General features: G+C 51.5%; 1 protein-coding gene and 1 non-coding gene across 2 annotated transcripts; both read left to right on the top strand.

Moving 5' to 3' along the window:
* Positions 1 to 159: 159 nt before the first annotated feature.
* LOC143826302 (histone H4) lies at positions 160 to 553 on the top strand. Its single transcript, XM_077315043.1, has one exon. It carries the CDS (start codon positions 181 to 183, stop codon positions 490 to 492), a length of 312 nt encoding a protein of 103 aa, XP_077171158.1. The 5' UTR covers positions 160 to 180; the 3' UTR covers positions 493 to 553.
* Positions 554 to 976: 423 nt separating this feature from the next.
* On the top strand, positions 977 to 1,048 carry TRNAA-UGC (transfer RNA alanine (anticodon UGC)). The gene has a single exon. It is a non-coding gene; the product is annotated as a tRNA-Ala (tRNA).
* The last annotated feature ends 17,745 nt before the right edge of the window (positions 1,049 to 18,793 follow it).

Raw genomic sequence — 18,793 nt, 5'->3', positions numbered from 1 at the left:
ATTGTTCTCGATACTGATTGGTCAGAACTGCTCGTAGGTGGGGCATTCACGAGACGTCAGTTCAGACAGGCGGGAAACAGAGTTTTCATTCTGGTCCGCCAAAGTCCTATAAAAGCTTATGTGGCCCACTGTTTGCTACTAATTTCTGAGAAAGGAGTAGAAGAGCGATTTTAAGTGATCATGTCCGGACGTGGCAAGGGCGGGAAGGGTCTGGGGAAGGGGGGCGCGAAGCGGCACCGCAAAGTGCTGCGGGACAACATCCAGGGCATCACCAAGCCCGCCATCCGCCGCCTGGCTCGGCGCGGGGGCGTGAAGCGCATCTCGGGCTTGATCTACGAGGAGACCCGCGGGGTGCTGAAGGTCTTCCTGGAGAACGTGATCCGCGACGCCGTGACCTACACCGAGCACGCCAAGAGGAAGACGGTCACCGCCATGGACGTGGTCTACGCGCTCAAGCGCCAGGGCCGCACCCTCTACGGCTTCGGCGGCTGAGCGGGGCCCGCTGCAATCCCGCCCCGGCCGGCAAAACACAAAGGCCCTTTTCAGGGCCACCCACCGCCTCCTTAAAAGGGCTGTTTTCTGTTACAGTTTGCAAAATAATAATTAAAATGGAACTTTGAGCAGAAACTTTGCACACACACCTCACCCCATTCGTCTCCGGGGATCCTTTTTACTGAGCTGAACAAAGCCGCTTCTCAGAATTGGGGAACTGGGTCTAATTTATATTTAGATTAGCGGAAATTTCATAGTCTTTAAAGGTCCTACAGAGAGCAAGCTGGAGTGTTTGCCATGTTGCTTATTTCTGGGGGAGAAGGCAGATTTTTGCTCTGGTGTCGTATCCCTTTTTACAGGCTTAAAAACCGAGCACTACTGTTAAAGCGGCTTCGGCCACAGCTGTTCAATTTATTTGCCGCCGCGTCTGTGCGAGGCCGGTTGGTGTATGCAACAACATGGAATGGGACCTTAGAAAGCCGGCGGGGATGTAGCTCAGTGGTAGAGCGCATGCTTTGCATGTATGAGGCCCCGGGTTCGATCCCCGGCATCTCCACTTCGTTTTTACCCCTTCACTTAATTTTTCCCTTTGGAAGAGTAGAACGGCGTATCCGGCACCAAATTCCCTCCCCCCCGCCCCTGTGCAAACATATTTTCAATCGCCAGAAAAATACCGGTAGAGTTTTATAATAAACCACTGATAATTTGGGAACAAGGACAAGCCGAGCCCGTCGTTCCCTTGCGGAACTAAAGCAAAACGTGCGATTATTTGATGAAAAGAAAACTAAAAATGTCCCTGCAGGTCTACTCGAGGGAAAACAGCCTTTGTGCCCGGGTGAGCCTTATCTGTAAAACGGCCGTGCATACCCAGCATTAAACTAGTAATCGGTTTCTCATTGCAGGAAATAGTGCGGGGGTGATAATGGGGAATAAAATAAAATAAGCCCATTTCCTCGCAGGGAACCTGGATCGGTCAGTCAGTGGCTGGCCGGGAGGAGGAGGGAGGGAAGGGGCTGCGTCTCCTGGCATGCACTTTCGCCCTGAAAGGCCTCGGCTTACTCCTGAGAAGGAATTCTGTATGCAGATAACAGGCAAACACGGGAAATCGCCCTCCTCCTTGTGAGCTGTTGTCCCAGTGCAGAGAGCTGAGAGGGGCGAGAGACATCTGACAGAAATGCTAATGTTGTGTATTGTGAGCGGGTGGGCAGGAAGGGATGTGCCAGTGTTTGTCTCTTGCGGCCCTTCCTTGCAGACCCAGGGAATTGGGTGCAGGCGAGGGTCCCCCACACTCTCCCTCCCCCTGGGGCCTGGTCTGCTCCTCTGTTTGCATCCCCCTCATAATTCCCCCCCTTCACATTTTGTGTTGGGTGGGAGGGCAGGAGATGCCAGCTCTCCTCTCCTTGAAAGAAATCCTCTGCACCTTCCTCAGGAGCCAAAGGAGCCAAAAAGGGACTTCTCCACCCACCTGCCCCCTCTCCCCCACTGGCCTTCTGCCCTATAGGATTGAGTCTTCCTGCCTGCCCAAGAGCCCCAGAGCCCATAAGCTGGTCTTAGCAGGGGGGGGGGATCCATTCTTCCTGCCCCTCAGCCCTGCTTTCTCTCCCCCCCCCCCCCGGCTTTCAGCATTATTGGGAAGTTACATTTTCCCTGGTGATAGAAATTGGGAATCACTGTAGAGATGCTTACGGGGTTTATTGTCTTTTGTTATATAGGTGGCAGGAAGCTATGAGAAAATATAAAATAATGTTCATAGACGGCTTCAAATTTAAAAGGTAATTATTTTATTGTACCAATTTGATATGTCATAACAAGGAATAAGACATATGCAATAATACTTGTAACGTTATGCTTTATTATTAGCCCTTGAAGAAGACTTTTGTTTTCGAAAACGAGATTATACCGGATCTTGTTCTGGCAAATTTATAAAACAGAATAAAGGTTCAGCTATAAGCAGCCAGTTTGGTCGGTTTCTTCTTTTTCTTCTGTCACGTTCAGTTCTTTCTGTACTGCAGCCGCTCTTGCGAAGCTCTCCGAGCCACCTGGAACTTGGATTCTCACTGGTAACTGGGGCTTCTCAAAGGCTCTGCTCCTTCTTTAGGTGACTCCCTGTTCTTCTCCTCTGCCGTCCTACTGCCCACCCCCAGGTTTCCCCCCCCTTTTAGTGATTTCAGCTCTTTTTGCTAGCAACCTTGGCAGAGACAGGGAGCCACCAGCACTCCAGAAATACTCCTGATGGTTGGAAGTTGTTCCCCTTCAAGATCCCGCAGTTGGGTCCCCATTCCCCCTCTTCTGGAACAATCCAGGAGCCCTACTGTGCTGGGATCCCATGGACCTCGCAAGCCCATTTTCCAGACCCACAGAGACTCTTAGGGGTCCTTCGGCCTCCCCTGCCCTAGGGCTCCGCTCTCCTGCGATTTGAGCTCTTTTTATTACCAGCAGCCGGACCAATCGTAGGTGCATCTGAACCCCTTTGGTGCCAGTACACAGACCCTTTACTTATGCATATAAACATGACTGGTACCATCACCCAATGTGCATCTGAACCCAATAGGTGCCAGCTGCCAGACACTTTGCATGTGTACATGAACCAATTTGGTGCCAGTAACCCTGAGCATCTGAACCAATCTGACACCTGCAACCAGACCTTTCATGTGTGCACAAGAACCAATTTGTGACAGTAACCATTAGCACAAAAAACCAATTTGGTGCCATTAAGCCTGTGGATATGAAACATTTTGGTGCCAGAAAACAAACCTTTCCCCTGTGCACAAGAACCAATTTGTGACAGTAACAACGAAGATATGAACCGATTTGGTACCAGCACCTAGACACTATGAATGTGCACCTAAACTCAATTGGTACCAGCAACCGTGTCCACTTGAGCCCCTTTAAGTACGAAACCAAGCCTTTCATGTCCACCTAAGCCCCATTAAGTACCAAAGCCAAGACCCCCCGCCCATGAGCACAACCCAGACCCCTTCACATGTCCCCCTGAGCCCCATTAAGTACCAATACTGTGACCCCCCCTGCCATGAGTACATGGTAACCTAACCCAGACCCCTTCACATGTCGACCCTGAGCCCCATTAAGTACCAATACCGAGACCCCCCTCCCATGAGCACAAGGTAACCCAACCCAGACCCCTTCACATGTCCACCCGAGCCCCATTAAGTACCAATACCGAGACCCCCCCTGCCATGAGTACATGGTAACCTAACCCAGACCCCTTCACATGTCCCCCTGAGCCCCATTAAGTACCAATACCGAGACCCCCCTGCCATGAGCACATGGTAACCCAACCCAGACCCCTTCACATGTCCCCCTGAGCCCCATTAAGAACCAATACCGTGACCCCCCTGCCATGAGCACATGGTAACCCAACCCAGACCCCTTCACATGTCCCCCTGAGCCCCATTAAGTACCAAAACCGTGACCCCCCTCCCATGAGCACATGGTAACCCAACCCAGACCCCTTCACATGTCCCCCTGAGCCCCATTAAGTAACAATACCGTGACCCCCCTCCCATGAGCACATGGTAACCCAACCCAGACCCCTTCACATGTCCACCCGAGCCCCATTAACTACCAATACCACGACCCCCCCTACCATGAGTCCACGGTAACCCAACCCAGACCCCATCACATGTCCACCCGAGCTCCATTAAGTACCAATACCAAGACCCCCCCTGCCATGAGTACATGGTAACCCAACCCAGACCCCTTCACATGTCCCCCTGAGCCCCATTAAGTACCAATACCAAGACCCCCCCTCCCATGAGCACATGGTAACCCAACCCAGACCCCTTCACATGTCCCCTTGAGCCCCATTAAGTACCAATACCAAGACCCCCCTCCCATGAGCACATGGTAACCCAACCCAGACCCCTTCACATGTCCCCCTGAGCCCCATTAAGTACCAATACCGAGACCCCCCCTGCCATGAGTACATGGTAACCCAACCCAGACCCCTTCACATATCCATCTGAGCCCCATGTAGTAACAGTACTGAGACCATCCTCCCATTAGCATATGGAAAGAAGAGAAGTAGCGTTGGTTCTTATATGCCACTTTTCTCTACCAGTAGGAGTCTCAAATGGGCTTACAATCGCCTCCCCGTTCCTCTCCCCACAACAGATACTCTGTGAGGGAGCGGAGGCTGAAAGAGCCATTATATTGCTGAAAAAGAGTTTGATTTTATATGCCACTTTTCTCTACCAGTAGGAGTCTCAAAGCAGCTTACAATTGCTTTCCCTTTCCTCTCCCCACAACAGATGCTCTGTGAGGGAGGTGAGGCTCAGAGAGCCCTCATATTACTGAAGGAGAAGAGTTTATTCTTATATGCCACTTTTCTCTACCAGTAGGAGTCTCAAAGCGGCTTAAAATCTCCTTCCCTTTCCATTCCCCACAACAGATACTCTGTGAGGGAGGTGAGGCTCAGAGAGCCCTGATATTACTGAAGGAGAAGAGCTTGTTCTTATATGCCACTTTTCTCTACCAGTAGGAGTCTCAAAGCGGCTTACAATCACCTTCCCTTTCCTCTCCCCACAACAGATACTCTGTGAGGGAGCGGAGGCCACGAAAGCCCTAACATTACTGAAGAAGGTTTGTTATTATATGTTTGTTTCTCTACGAGTAGGAGACTCAAAGTGGCTTACCATCGACTTCTCTTTCCTCTCCCCACAACAGACACCCTCTTAAGTATCCCCTGTCCACCTGAGCCCCATTAAGTACCAATACCGAGACCCCCCCCTCCCATGAATACATTGTAACCAAACCCAGACCCCATAACATGTCCCCCTGAGCCCCATTAAGTACCAATACCGTAACCCCCCTCCCATGAGCACAAGGTAACCCAACCCAGACCCCTTCACATGTCCCCCTGAGCCCCATTACATACCAATACCGTGACCCCCCTCCCATGAGCACATGGTAACCCAACCCAGACCCCTTCACATGTCCCGAGCCCCATTAAGTAACAATACCGTGACCCCCCCTCCCATGAGCACATGGTAACCCAACCCAGACCCCTTCACATGTCCCCCTGAGCCCCATTAAGTACCAATACCGAGACCCCCCCCGCCATGAGTACATGGTAACCCAACCCAGACCCCTTCACATATCCATCTGAGCCCCATGTAGTAACAGTACTGAGACCATCCTCCCATTAGCATATGGTAAGAAGAGAAGTAGAGTTGGTTCTTATATGCCACTTTTCTCTACCAGTAGGAGTCTCAAATTGGCTTACAATCGCCTCCCCTTTCCTCTCCCCACAACAGATACTCTGTGAGGGAGTGGAGGCTGATAGAGCCATTATATTGCTGAAAAAGAGTTTGATTTTATATGCCACTTTTCTCTACCAGTAGGAGTCTCAAAGCGGCTTACAATCTCCTTCCCTTTCCATTCCCCACAACAGATACTCTGTGAGGGAGGTGAGGCTCAGAGAGCCCTGATATTACTGAAGGAGAAGAGTTTATTCTTATATGCCACTTTTCTCTACCAGTAGGAGTCTCAAAGCGGCTTAAAATCTCCTTCCCTTTCCATTCCCCACAACAGATACTCTGTGAGGGAGGTGAGGCTCAGAGAGCCCTGATATTACTGGAGAAGAGCTTGTTCTTATATGCCACTTTTCTCTACCAGTAGGAGTCTCAAAGCGGCTTACAATCACCTTCCCTTTCCTCTCCCCACAACAGATACTCTGTGAGGGAGCGGAGGCCACGAAAGCCCTAACATTACTGAAGAAGGTTTGTTATTATATGTTTGTTTCTCTACGAGTAGGAGACTCAAAGTGGCTTACCATCGACTTCTCTTTCCTCTCCCCACAACAGACACCCTCTTAAGTATCCCCTGTCCACCTGAGCCCCATTAAGTACCAATACCGAGACCCCCCCTCCCATGAATACATTGTAACCAAACCCAGACCCCATAACATGTCCCCCTGAGCCCCATTAAGTACCAATACCGTAACCCCCCTCCCATGAGCACAAGGTAACCCAACCCAGACCCCTTCACATGTCCCCCTGAGCCCCATTAAGTACCAATACCGTGACCCCCCTCCCATGAGCACATGGTAACCCAACCCAGACCCCTTCACATGTCCCGAGCCCCATTAAGTACCAATACCGTGACCCCCCTCCCATGAGCACATGGTAACCCAACCCAGACCCCTTCACATGTCCCCCTGAGCCCCATTAAGTACCAATACCGTGACCCCCCTCCCATGAGCACATGGTAACCCAACCCAGACCCCTTCACATGTCCCGAGCCCCATTAAGTAACAATACCGTGACCCTCCTCCCATGAGCACATGGTAACCCAACCCAGACCCCTTCACATGTCCACCCGAGCCCCATTAAGTACCAATACCGAGACCCCCCTCCCATGAGCACAAGGTAACCCAACCCAGACCCCTTCACATGTCCCCCTGAGCCCCATTACATACCAATACCGTGACCCCCCTCCCATGAGCACATGGTAACCCAACCCAGACCCCTTCACATGTCCCGAGCCCCATTAAGTAACAATACCGTGACCCTCCTCCCATGAGCACATGGTAACCCAACCCAGACGCCTTCACATGTCCACCCGAGCCCCATTAACTACCAATACCACGACCCCCCCTGCCATGAGTCCACGGTAACCCAACCCAGACCCCATCACATGTCCACCCGAGCCCCATTAAGTACCAATACCAAGACCCCCCCTCCCATGAGCACATGGTAACCCAACCCAGACCCCTTCACATGTCCCGAGCCCCATTAAGTAACAATACCGTGACCCCCCTCCCATGAGTACATGGTAACCCAACCCAGACCCCTTCACATATCCATCTGAGCCTCATGTAGTAACAGTACTGAGACCATCCTCCCATTAGCATATGGTAAGAAGAGAAGTAGAGTTGGTTCTTATATGCCACTTTTCTCTACCAGTAGGAGTCTCAAATTGGCTTACAATCGCCTCCCCTTTCCTCTCCCCACAACAGATACTCTGTGAGGGAGTGGAGGCTGATAGAGCCATTATATTGCTGAAAAAGAGTTTGATTTTATATGCCACTTTTCTCTACCAGTAGGAGTCTCAAAGCGGCTTACAATCTCCTTCCCTTTCCATTCCCCACAACAGATACTCTGTGAGGGAGGTGAGGCTCAGAGAGCCCTGATATTACTGAAGGAGAAGAGTTTATTCTTATATGCCACTTTTCTCTACCAGTAGGAGTCTCAAAGCGGCTTAAAATCTCCTTCCCTTTCCATTCCCCACAACAGATACTCTGTGAGGGAGGTGAGGCTCAGAGAGCCCTGATATTACTGGAGAAGAGCTTGTTCTTATATGCCACTTTTCTCTACCAGTAGGAGTCTCAAAGCGGCTTACAATCACCTTCCCGTTCCTCTCCCCACAACAGATACTCTGTGAGGGAGCGGAGGCCACGAAAGCCCTAACATTACTGAAGAAGGTTTGTTATTATATGTTTGTTTCTCTACGAGTAGGAGACTCAAAGTGGCTTACCATCGACTTCTCTTTCCTCTCCCCACAACAGACACCCTCTTAAGTATCCCCTGTCCACCTGAGCCCCATTAAGTACCAATACCGAGACCCCCCCTCCCATGAATACATTGTAACCAAACCCAGACCCCATAACATGTCCCCCTGAGCCCCATTAAGTACCAATACCGTAACCCCCCTCCCATGAGCACAACGTAACCCAACCCAGACCCCTTCACATGTCCACCCGAGCCCCATTAAGTACCAATACCATGACCCCCCTCCCATGAGCACAAGGTAACCCAACCCAGACCCCTTCACATGTCCCCCTGAGCCCCATTACATACCAATACCGTGACCCCCCTCCCATGAGCACATGGTAACCCAACCCAGACCCCTTCACATGTCCCGAGCCCCATTAAGTAACAATACCGTGACCCTCCTCCCATGAGCACATGGTAACCCAACCCAGACCCCTTCACATGTCCACCCGAGCCCCATTAACTACCAATACCACGACCCCCCCTGCCATGAGTCCACGGTAACCCAACCCAGACCCCATCACATGTCCACCCGAGCCCCATTAAGTACCAATACCAAGACCCCCCCTCCCATGAGCACATGGTAACCCAACCCAGACCCCTTCACATGTCCCCTTGAGCCCCATTAAGTACCAATACCAAGACCCCCCCTCCCATGAGCACATGGTAACCCAACCAAGACCCCTTCACATGTCCCCCTGAGCCCCATTAAGTACCAATACCGAGACCCCCCCCCCGCCATGAGTACATGGTAACCCAACCCAGACCCCTTCACATATCCATCTGAGCCCCATGTAGTAACAGTACTGAGACCATCCTCCCATTAGCATATGGTAAGAAGAGAAGTAGAGTTGGTTCTTATATGCCACTTTTCTCTACCAGTAGGAGTCTCAAATTGGCTTACAATCGCCTCCCCTTTCCTCTCCCCACAACAGATACTCTGTGAGGGAGTGGAGGCTGATAGAGCCATTATATTGCTGAAAAAGAGTTTGATTTTATATGCCACTTTTCTCTACCAGTAGGAGTCTCAAAGCGGCTTAAAATCTCCTTCCCTTTCCATTCCCCACAACAGATACTCTGTGAGGGAGGTGAGGCTCAGAGAGCCCTGATATTACTGAAGGAGAAGAGCTTGTTCTTATATGCCACTTTTCTCTACCAGTAGGAGTCTCAAAGCGGCTTACAATCACCTTCCCTTTCCTCTCCCCACAACAGATACTCTGTGAGGGAGCGGAGGCCACGAAAGCCCTAACATTACTGAAGAAGGTTTGTTATTATATGTTTGTTTCTCTACGAGTAGGAGACTCAAAGTGGCTTACCATCGACTTCTCTTTCCTCTCCCCACAACAGACACCCTCTTAAGTATCCCCTGTCCACCTGAGCCCCATTAAGTACCAATACCGAGACCCCCCCTCCCATGAATACATTGTAACCAAACCCAGACCCCATAACATGTCCCCCTGAGCCCCATTAAGTACCAATACCGTAACCCCCCTCCCATGAGCACAAGGTAACCCAACCCAGACCTCTTCACATGTCCCCCTGAGCCCCATTAAGTACCAATACCGTGACCCCCCTCCCATGAGCACATGGTAACCCAACCCAGACCCCTTCACATGTCCCGAGCCCCATTAAGTACCAATACCGTGACCCCCCTCCCATGAGCACATGGTAACCCAACCCAGACCCCTTCACATGTCCCCCTGAGCCCCATTACCAATACCGTGACCCCCCTCCCATGAGCACATGGTAACCCAACCCAGACCCCTTCACATGTCCCGAGCCCCATTAAGTAACAATACCGTGACCCTCCTCCCATGAGCACATGGTAACCCAACCCAGACCCCTTCACATGTCCACCCGAGCCCCATTAAGTACCTATACCGAGACCCCCCTCCCATGAGCACAAGGTAACCCAACCCAGACCCCTTCACATGTCCCCCTGAGCCCCATTACATACCAATACCGTGACCCCCCTCCCATGAGCACATGGTAACCCAACCCAGACCCCTTCACATGTCCCGAGCCCCATTAAGTAACAATACCGTGACCCTCCTCCCATGAGCACATGGTAACCCAACCCAGACGCCTTCACATGTCCACCCGAGCCCCATTAACTACCAATACCACGACCCCCCCTGCCATGAGTCCACGGTAACCCAACCCAGACCCCATCACATGTCCACCCGAGCCCCATTAAGTACCAATACCAAGACCCCCCCTCCCATGAGCACATGGTAACCCAACCCAGACCCCTTCACATGTCCCGAGCCCCATTAAGTAACAATACCGTGACCCTCCTCCCATGAGTACATGGTAACCCAACCCAGACCCCTTCACATATCCATCTGAGCCTCATGTAGTAACAGTACTGAGACCATCCTCCCATTAGCATATGGTAAGAAGAGAAGAAGAGTTGGTTCTTATATGCCACTTTTCTCTACCAGTAGGAGTCTCAAATTGGCTTACAATCGCCTCCCCTTTCCTCTCCCCACAACAGATACTCTGTGAGGGAGTGGAGGCTGATAGAGCCATTATATTGCTGAAAAAGAGTTTGATTTTATATGCCACTTTTCTCTACCAGTAGGAGTCTCAAAGCGGCTTACAATCTCCTTCCGTTTCCATTCCCCACAACAGATACTCTGTGAGGGAGGTGAGGCTCAGAGAGCCCTGATATTACTGAAGGAGAAGAGCTTGTTCTTATATGCCACTTTTCTCTACCAGTAGGAGTCTCAAAGCGGCTTACAATCACCTTCCCTTTCCTCTCCCCACAACAGATACTCTGTGAGGGAGCGGAGGCCACGAAAGCCCTAACATTACTGAAGAAGGTTTGTTATTATATGTTTGTTTCTCTACGAGTAGGAGACTCAAAGTGGCTTACCATCGACTTCTCTTTCCTCTCCCCACAACAGACACCCTCTTAAGTATCCCCTGTCCACCTGAGCCCCATTATGTACCAATACCGAGACCCCCCCTCCCATAAATACATTGTAACCCAACTCAGACCCCTTCACAGGACCACCCTGAGCCCCATTAAGTACCAATACCAAGACCCCCCCTGCCATGAGTACATGGTAACCCAACCCAGACCCCATCACAGGTCCACCTGAGGCCCATTAAGTACCAATACCAAGACCCCCCCTCCCATGAGCACATGGTAACCCAACCCAGACCCCTTCACAGGTCCACCTGAGCCCCATTAAGTACCAATACCAAGACCCCCCCTCCCATGAGCACATGGTAACCCAACCCAGACCCCTTCACAGGACCACCTGAGCCCCATTAAGTACCAATACCAAGACCCCCCCTGCCATGAGTACATGGTAACCCAACCCAGACCCCATCACAGGTCCACCTGAGCCCCATTAAGTACCAATACCAAGACCCCCCCTCCCATAAGCACATGGTAACCCAACCCAGACCCCATCACCGGTCCACCTGAGCCCCATTAAGTACCAATACCAAGACCCCCCCTCCCATGAGTACATGGTAACCCAACCCAGACCCCTTCACAGGACCACCCGAGCCCCATTAAGTACCAATACCAAGACCCCCCCTGCCATGAGTACATGGTAACCCAACCCAGACCCCATCACAGGTCCACCTGAGCCCCATTAAGTACCAATACCAAGACCCCCCCTCCCATGAGCACATGGTAACCCAACCCAGACCCCTTCACAGGACCACCCGAGCCCCATTAAGTACCAATACCAAGACCCCCCTCCCATGAGCACATGGTAACCCAACCCAGACCCCATCACCGGTCCACCTGAGCCCCATTAAGTACCAATACCAAGACCCCCCCTCCCATGAGTACATGGTAACCCAACCCAGACCCCTTCACAGGACCACCCGAGCCCCATTAAGTACCAATACCAAGACCCCCCCTGCCATGAGTACATTGTAACCAAACCCAGACCCCATAACATGTCCCCCTGAGCCCCATTAAGTACCAATACCGTAACCCCCCTCCCATGAGCACAAGGTAACCCAACCCAGACCTCTTCACATGTCCCCCTGAGCCCCATTAAGTACCAATACCGTGACCCCCCTCCCATGAGCACATGGTAACCCAACCCAGACCCCTTCACAGGTCCACCTGAGCCCCATTAAGTACCAATACCAAGACCCCCCCTCCCATGAGCACATGGTAACCCAACCCAGACCCCTTCACAGGACCACCCGAGCCCCATTAAGTACCAATACCAAGACCCCCCCTGCCATGAGTACATGGTAACCCAACCCAGACCCCTTCACAGGTCCACCTGAGCCCCATTAAGTACCAATACCAAGACCCCCCCTCCCATGAGCACATGGTAACCCAACCCAGACCCCTTCACAGGACCACCCGAGCCCCATTAAGTACCAATACCGAGACCCCCCCTGCCATGAGTACATGGTAACCCAACCCAGACCCCATCACAGGTCCACCTGAGGCCCATCAAGTACCAATACCGAGACCCCCCCTGCCATGAGTCCACGGTAACCCAACCCAGACCCCATCACATGTCCACCCGAGCCCCATTAAGTACCAATACCGTGACCCCCCTCCCATGAGCACATGGTAACCCAACCCAGACCCCTGCACATGTCCACCCGAGCCCCATTAAGTACCAATACCAAGACCCCCCCTGCCATGAGTCCACGGTAACCCAACCCAGACCCCATCACATGTCCACCCGAGCCCCATTAAGTACCAATACCGAGACCCCCCCTGCCATGAGTACATGGTAACCCAACCCAGACCCCATCACAGGTCCACCTGAGGCCCATCAAGTACCAATACCGAGACCCCCCCTGCCATGAGTCCACGGTAACCCAACCCAGACCCCATCACATGTCCACCCGAGCCCCATTAAGTACCAATACCGAGACCCCCCCTGCCATGAGTACATGGTAACCCAACCCAGACCCCTTCACATGTCCCCCTGAGCCCCATTAAGTACCAATACCAAGACCCCCCCTCCCATGAGCACATGGTAACCCAACCCAGATCCCTTCACAGGTCCACCTGAGCCCCATTAAGTACTAATACCAAGACCCCCCCTGCCATGAGTACATGGTAACCCAACCCAGATCCCTTCACATGTCCCCCTGAGCCCCATTAAGTACCAATACCAAGACCCCCCCTGCCATGAGTACATGGTAACCCAACCCAGACCCCTTCACAGGTCCACCTGAGCCCCATTAAGTACTAATACTGATATCCCCCCTCCCATAAGCATATGGTAACACTAACAAAACCCCCTCCCATATCTGAATCCCTTTCTAACCAGCACCCAGATCCCTCCCATTCAACATTTGATGCCACTACCCACACCTTTTGTGCTGCCCTGTTGGGCCACACATATTTGGCCCGTTTGTCTTGGTGAGACAGGGGTATTCAAACCAACAACCGGATTCCAGTCTGGGTGGTCAGAATCCAGGAAGTCAGTTCAGATTTTAAGCAGGTCAAGGAGTGTAGTCTTGTCAAGCCATGTCGAAAGCCGGAGTAAATGTCAGAGCAAAACTGTAGGCAGATGTCTGAGATGTGGTCCAAAGACAGAGCCTGGGTTCTGGAAGCATCAGGGTACCCAGAAGCCAAGGCCAGGAATCTGGAAGCCGGAGGATCCTCAGAAGCCATATTCAGGAATCTGGAAGCAGCAGGGTCATCTGAAGCCAAATTCGGGGATCTGGAAGCAGCAGGGTACCCAGAAGCCAAGGCCAGGAATCTGGAAGCCGGAGGATCCTCAGAAGCCGTATTCAGGAATCTGGAAGCAGCAGGGTCATCTGAAGCCAAATTCGGGGATCTGGAAGCAGCAGGGTACCCAGAAGCCAAGGCCAGGAATCTGGAAGCCGGAGGATCCTCAGAAGCCATATTCAGGAATCTGGAAGCAGCAGGGTCATCTGAAGCCAAATTCGGGGATCTGGAAGCAGCAGGGTACCCAGAAGCCAAGGCCAGGAATCTGGAAGCCGGAGGATCCTCAGAAGCCATATTCAGGAATCTGGAAGCAGCAGGGTCATCTGAAGCCAAATTCGGGGATCTGGAAGCAGCAGGGTACCCAGAAGCCAAGGCCAGGAATCTGGAAGCCGGAGGATCCTCAGAAGCCGTATTCAGGAATCTGGAAGCAGCAGGGTCATCTGAAGCCAAATTCGGGGATCTGGAAGCATCAGGGTCCTCAGAAGCCAAGGCCAGGAATCTGGAAGCCGGAGGATCCTCAGAAGCCATATTCAGGAATCTGGAAGCAGCAGGGTCATCTGAAGCCAAATTCGGGGATCTGGAAGCATCAGGGTCCTCAGAAGCCAAGGCCAGGAATCTGGAAGCCGGAGGATCCTCAGAAGCCATATTCAGGAATCTGGAAGCAGCAGGGTCATCTGAAGCCAAATTCGGGGATCTGGAAGCAGCAGGGTCCTCAGAAGCCAAGGCCAGGAATCTGGAAGCCGGAGGATCCTCAGAAGCCATATTCAGGAATCTGGAAGCAGCAGGGTCATCTGAAGCCAAATTCGGGGATCTGGAAGCAGCAGGGTCCTCAGAAGCCAAGGCCAGGAATCTGGAAGCCGGAGGATCCTCAGAAGCCATATTCAGGAATCAGGAAGCAGCAGGGTCATCTGAAGCCAAATTCGGGGATCTGGAAGCATCAGGGTCCTCAGAAGCCAAGGCCAAGAAGCTGGAAGCCGGAGGATCCTCAGAAGCCGTATTCAGGAATCAGGAAGCAGCAGGGTCATCTGAAGCCAAATTCGGGGATCTGGAAGCATCAGGGTCCTCAGAAGCCAAGGCCAAGAAGCTGGAAGCCGGAGGATCCTCAGAAGCCGTATTCAGGAATCAGGAAGCAGCAGGGTCATCTGAAGCCAAATTCGGGGATCTGGAAGCATCAGGGTCCTCAGAAGCCAAGGCCAAGAAGCTGGAAGCCGGAGGATCCTCAGAAGCCGTATTCAGGAATCAGGAAGCAGCAGGGTCATCTGAAGCCAAATTCGGGGATCTGGAAGCATCAGGGTCCTCAGAAGCCAAGGCCAAGAAGCTAGAAGCCGGAGGATCCTCAGAAGCCATATTCAGGAATCAGGAAGCAGCAGGGTCATCTGAAGCCAAATTCGGGGATCTGGAAGCATCAGGGTCCTCAGAAGCCAAGGCCAAGAAGCTGGAAGCCGGAGGATCCTCAGAAGCCGTATTCAGGAATCAGGAAGCAGCAGGGTCATCTGAAGCCAAATTCGGGGATCTGGAAGCATCAGGGTCCTCAGAAGCCAAGGCCAGGAATCTGGAAGCCGGAGGATCCTCAGAAGCCGTATTCAGGAATCAGGAAGCAGCAGGGTCATCTGAAGCCAAATTCGGGGATCTGGAAGCATCAGGGTCCTCAGAAGCCAAGGCCAAGAAGCTAGAAGCCGGAGGATCCTCAGAAGCCATATTCAGGAATCAGGAAGCAGCAGGGTCATCTGAAGCCAAATTCGGGGATCTGGAAGCATCAGGGTCCTCAGAAGCCAAGGCCAAGAAGCTGGAAGCCGGAGGATCCTCAGAAGCCGTATTCAGGAATCAGGAAGCAGCAGGGTCATCTGAAGCCAAATTCGGGGATCTGGAAGCATCAGGGTCCTCAGAAGCCAAGGCCAAGAAGCTAGAAGCCGGAGGATCCTCAGAAGCCATATTCAGGAATCAGGAAGCAGCAGGGTCATCTGAAGCCAAATTCGGGGATCTGGAAGCATCAGGGTCCTCAGAAGCCAAGGCCAAGAAGCTGGAAGCCGGAGGATCCTCAGAAGCCGTATTCAGGAATCAGGAAGCAGCAGGGTCATCTGAAGCCAAATTCGGGGATCTGGAAGCATCAGGGTCCTCAGAAGCCAAGGCCAGGAATCTGGAAGCCGGAGGATCCTCAGAAGCCGTATTCAGGAATCAGGAAGCAGCAGGGTCATCTGAAGCCAAATTCGGGGATCTGGAAGCATCAGGGTCCTCAGAAGCCAAGGCCAAGAAGCTAGAAGCCGGAGGATCCTCAGAAGCCATATTCAGGAATCAGGAAGCAGCAGGGTCATCTGAAGCCAAATTCGGGGATCTGGAAGCATCAGGGTCCTCAGAAGCCAAGGCCAAGAAGCTGGAAGCCGGAGGATCCTCAGAAGCCGTATTCAGGAATCAGGAAGCAGCAGGGTCATCTGAAGCCAAATTCGGGGATCTGGAAGCATCAGGGTCCTCAGAAGCCAAGGCCAGGAATCTGGAAGCCGGAGGATCCTCAGAAGCCGTATTCAGGAATCAGGAAGCAGCAGGGTCCTCAGAAGCCAAATTCGGGGATCTGGAAGCAGCAGGGTCCTCAGAAGCCAAGGCCAGGAATCTGGAAGCCGGAGGATCCTCAGAAGCCATATTCAGGAATCAGGAAGCAGCAGGGTCCTCAGAAGCCAAGGCCAGGAATCTGGAAGCCGGAGGATCCTCAGAAGCCATATTCAGGAATCAGGAAGCAGCAGGGTCCTCAGAAGCCAAATTCGGGGATCTGGAAGCAGCAGGGTCCTCAGAAGCCAAGGCCAGGAATCTGGAAGCCGGAGGATCCTCAGAAGCCATATTCAGGAATCAGGAAGCAGCAGGGTCCTCAGAAGCCAAATTCGGGGATCTGGAAGCAGCAGGGTCCTCAGAAGCCAAATTCAGGAATCTGGAAGCAGCAGGGTCCTCAGAAGCCAAGGCCAGGAATCTGGAAGCCGGAGGATCCTCAGAAGCCATATTCAGGAATCTGGAAGCAGCAGGGTCCTCAGAAGCCAAATTCGGGGATCTGGAAGCAGCAGGGTCCTCAGAAGCCAAGGCCAGGAATCTGGAAGCCGGAGGATCCTCAGAAGCCATATTCAGGAATCAGGAAGCAGCAGGGTCCTCAGAAGCCAAATTCGGGGATCTGGAAGCAGCAGGGTCCTCAGAAGCCAAATTCGGGGATCTGGAAGCAGCAGGGTCCTCAGAAGCCAAGGCCAGGAATCTGGAAGCCGGAGGATCCTCAGAAGCCATATTCAGGAATCTGGAAGCAGCAGGGTCATCTGAAGCCAAATTCGGGGATCTGGAAGCAGCAGGGTCATCTGAAGCCAAATTCAGGGATCTGGAAGTAGAAGGGTCGTCCGAAGCCAAAACCAGGAATCAGGAAGCAGCAGGGTCCTCAGAAGCCAAGGCCAGGAATCTGGAGGTGGAAGGGTCGTCCGAAGCGAAAGCTGGGCGTCTGGAGTCACTCTCGTCGTGTGGAGCCAAAGTCAATAATTTGGAGGTAAGAGATTAGTCAGGATTTGGGCAGAGATCAGGAAACCAGGAGGCCCCACATGCATATAAATCAATTTCATGCCAGCAACCATGAGCGTATCAACCAATTTGGTACCAGTAACCCTGTGCATCTGAAATATTTTGCCACCTGTAACCATGAGCAAATGAAGAATTTTGGTACCTGTAACCAGACCTTTCCAATGTTGGTTGGAAATAACATGCACCAGTAACCATGAGCATATAAAACCAATTTGGCACCAGTAACCCTGTGCATATGAAGAATTTTGGTACCTGTAACCAGACCTTTCCTATGTGGGTTTGAAATAATATACAGGAGTAATCCTGTGCATATAAAACCAATTTGGCACCTGTAACCATGAGCATATGAAGAATTTTGGTACCTGTAACCAGACCTTTCCCATGTGGGGTTGGAATAATATGCACCAGTAACCATGAGCATATAAAACCAATTTGGCACCAGTAACCCTGTGCATATGAAACATTTTGGCACCTGTAAGCATACCTTTCCCATGTAGGTTTGAACCAATAGGCACCAGTAACCCTGAGCATATAAAACCAATTTGGTACCAGTAATCCTGTGCATATGAAGAATTTTGGTACCTGTAACCAGACCTTTTCCATGTGGATTTGGAATATGCACCAGTAAGCATGAGCATATAAAGCCAATTTGGCACCAGTAACCCTGTGCATATGAAACATTTTGGCACCTGTCAGCATACCTTTCCCACGTGGGTTTGAACCAATAGGCACCAGTAACCCTGAGCATATAAAACCAATTTGGTACCAGTAATCCTGTGCATATGAAACATTTTGGCACCTGTAACCATACCTTTCCTATGTGGGTTTGAAATAATATACAGGAGTAACCCTGTGCATATAAAACCAATTTGGCACCTGTAACCATGAGCATATGAAGAATTTTGGTACCTGTAAGCATACCTTTCCCATGTGGGTTTGGAATAATATGCACCAGTAACCATGAGCATATAAAGCCAATTTGGCACCAGTAATCCTGTGCATATGAAACATTTTGGCACCTGTAACCATACCTTTCCTATGTGGGTTTGAAATAATATACAGGAGTAACCCTGTGCATATAAAACCAATTTGGCACCTGTAACCATGAGCATATGAAGAATTTTGGTACCTGTAAGCATACCTTTCCCATGTGGATTTGGAATATGCACCAGTAACCATGAGCATATAAAGCCAATTTGGCACCAGTAATCCTGTGCATATGAAACATTTTGGCACCTGTAACCATACCTTTCCTATGTGGGTTTGAAATAATATACAGGAGTAACCCTGTGCATATAAAACCAATTTGGCACCTGTAACCATGAGCATATGAAGAATTTTGGTACCTGTAAGCATACCTTTCCCATGTGGGTTTGGAATAATATGCACCAGTAACCATGAGCATATAAAACCAATTTGGCACCAGTAACCCTGTGCATATGAAAGATTTTGGCACCTGTAAGCATACCTTTCCCATTTGGGTTTGAACCAATAGGCACCAGTAACCCTATGCATATGAAGAATTTTGGTACCTGTAACCAGACCTTTTCCATGTGGATTTGGAATATGC

This window comes from Paroedura picta, chromosome 16 (assembly GCF_049243985.1).
Source record: "Paroedura picta isolate Pp20150507F chromosome 16, Ppicta_v3.0, whole genome shotgun sequence".
Classification (NCBI taxonomy): domain Eukaryota; kingdom Metazoa; phylum Chordata; class Lepidosauria; order Squamata; family Gekkonidae; genus Paroedura; species Paroedura picta.
This window is presented reverse-complemented; position numbering and strand designations above follow the sequence as displayed.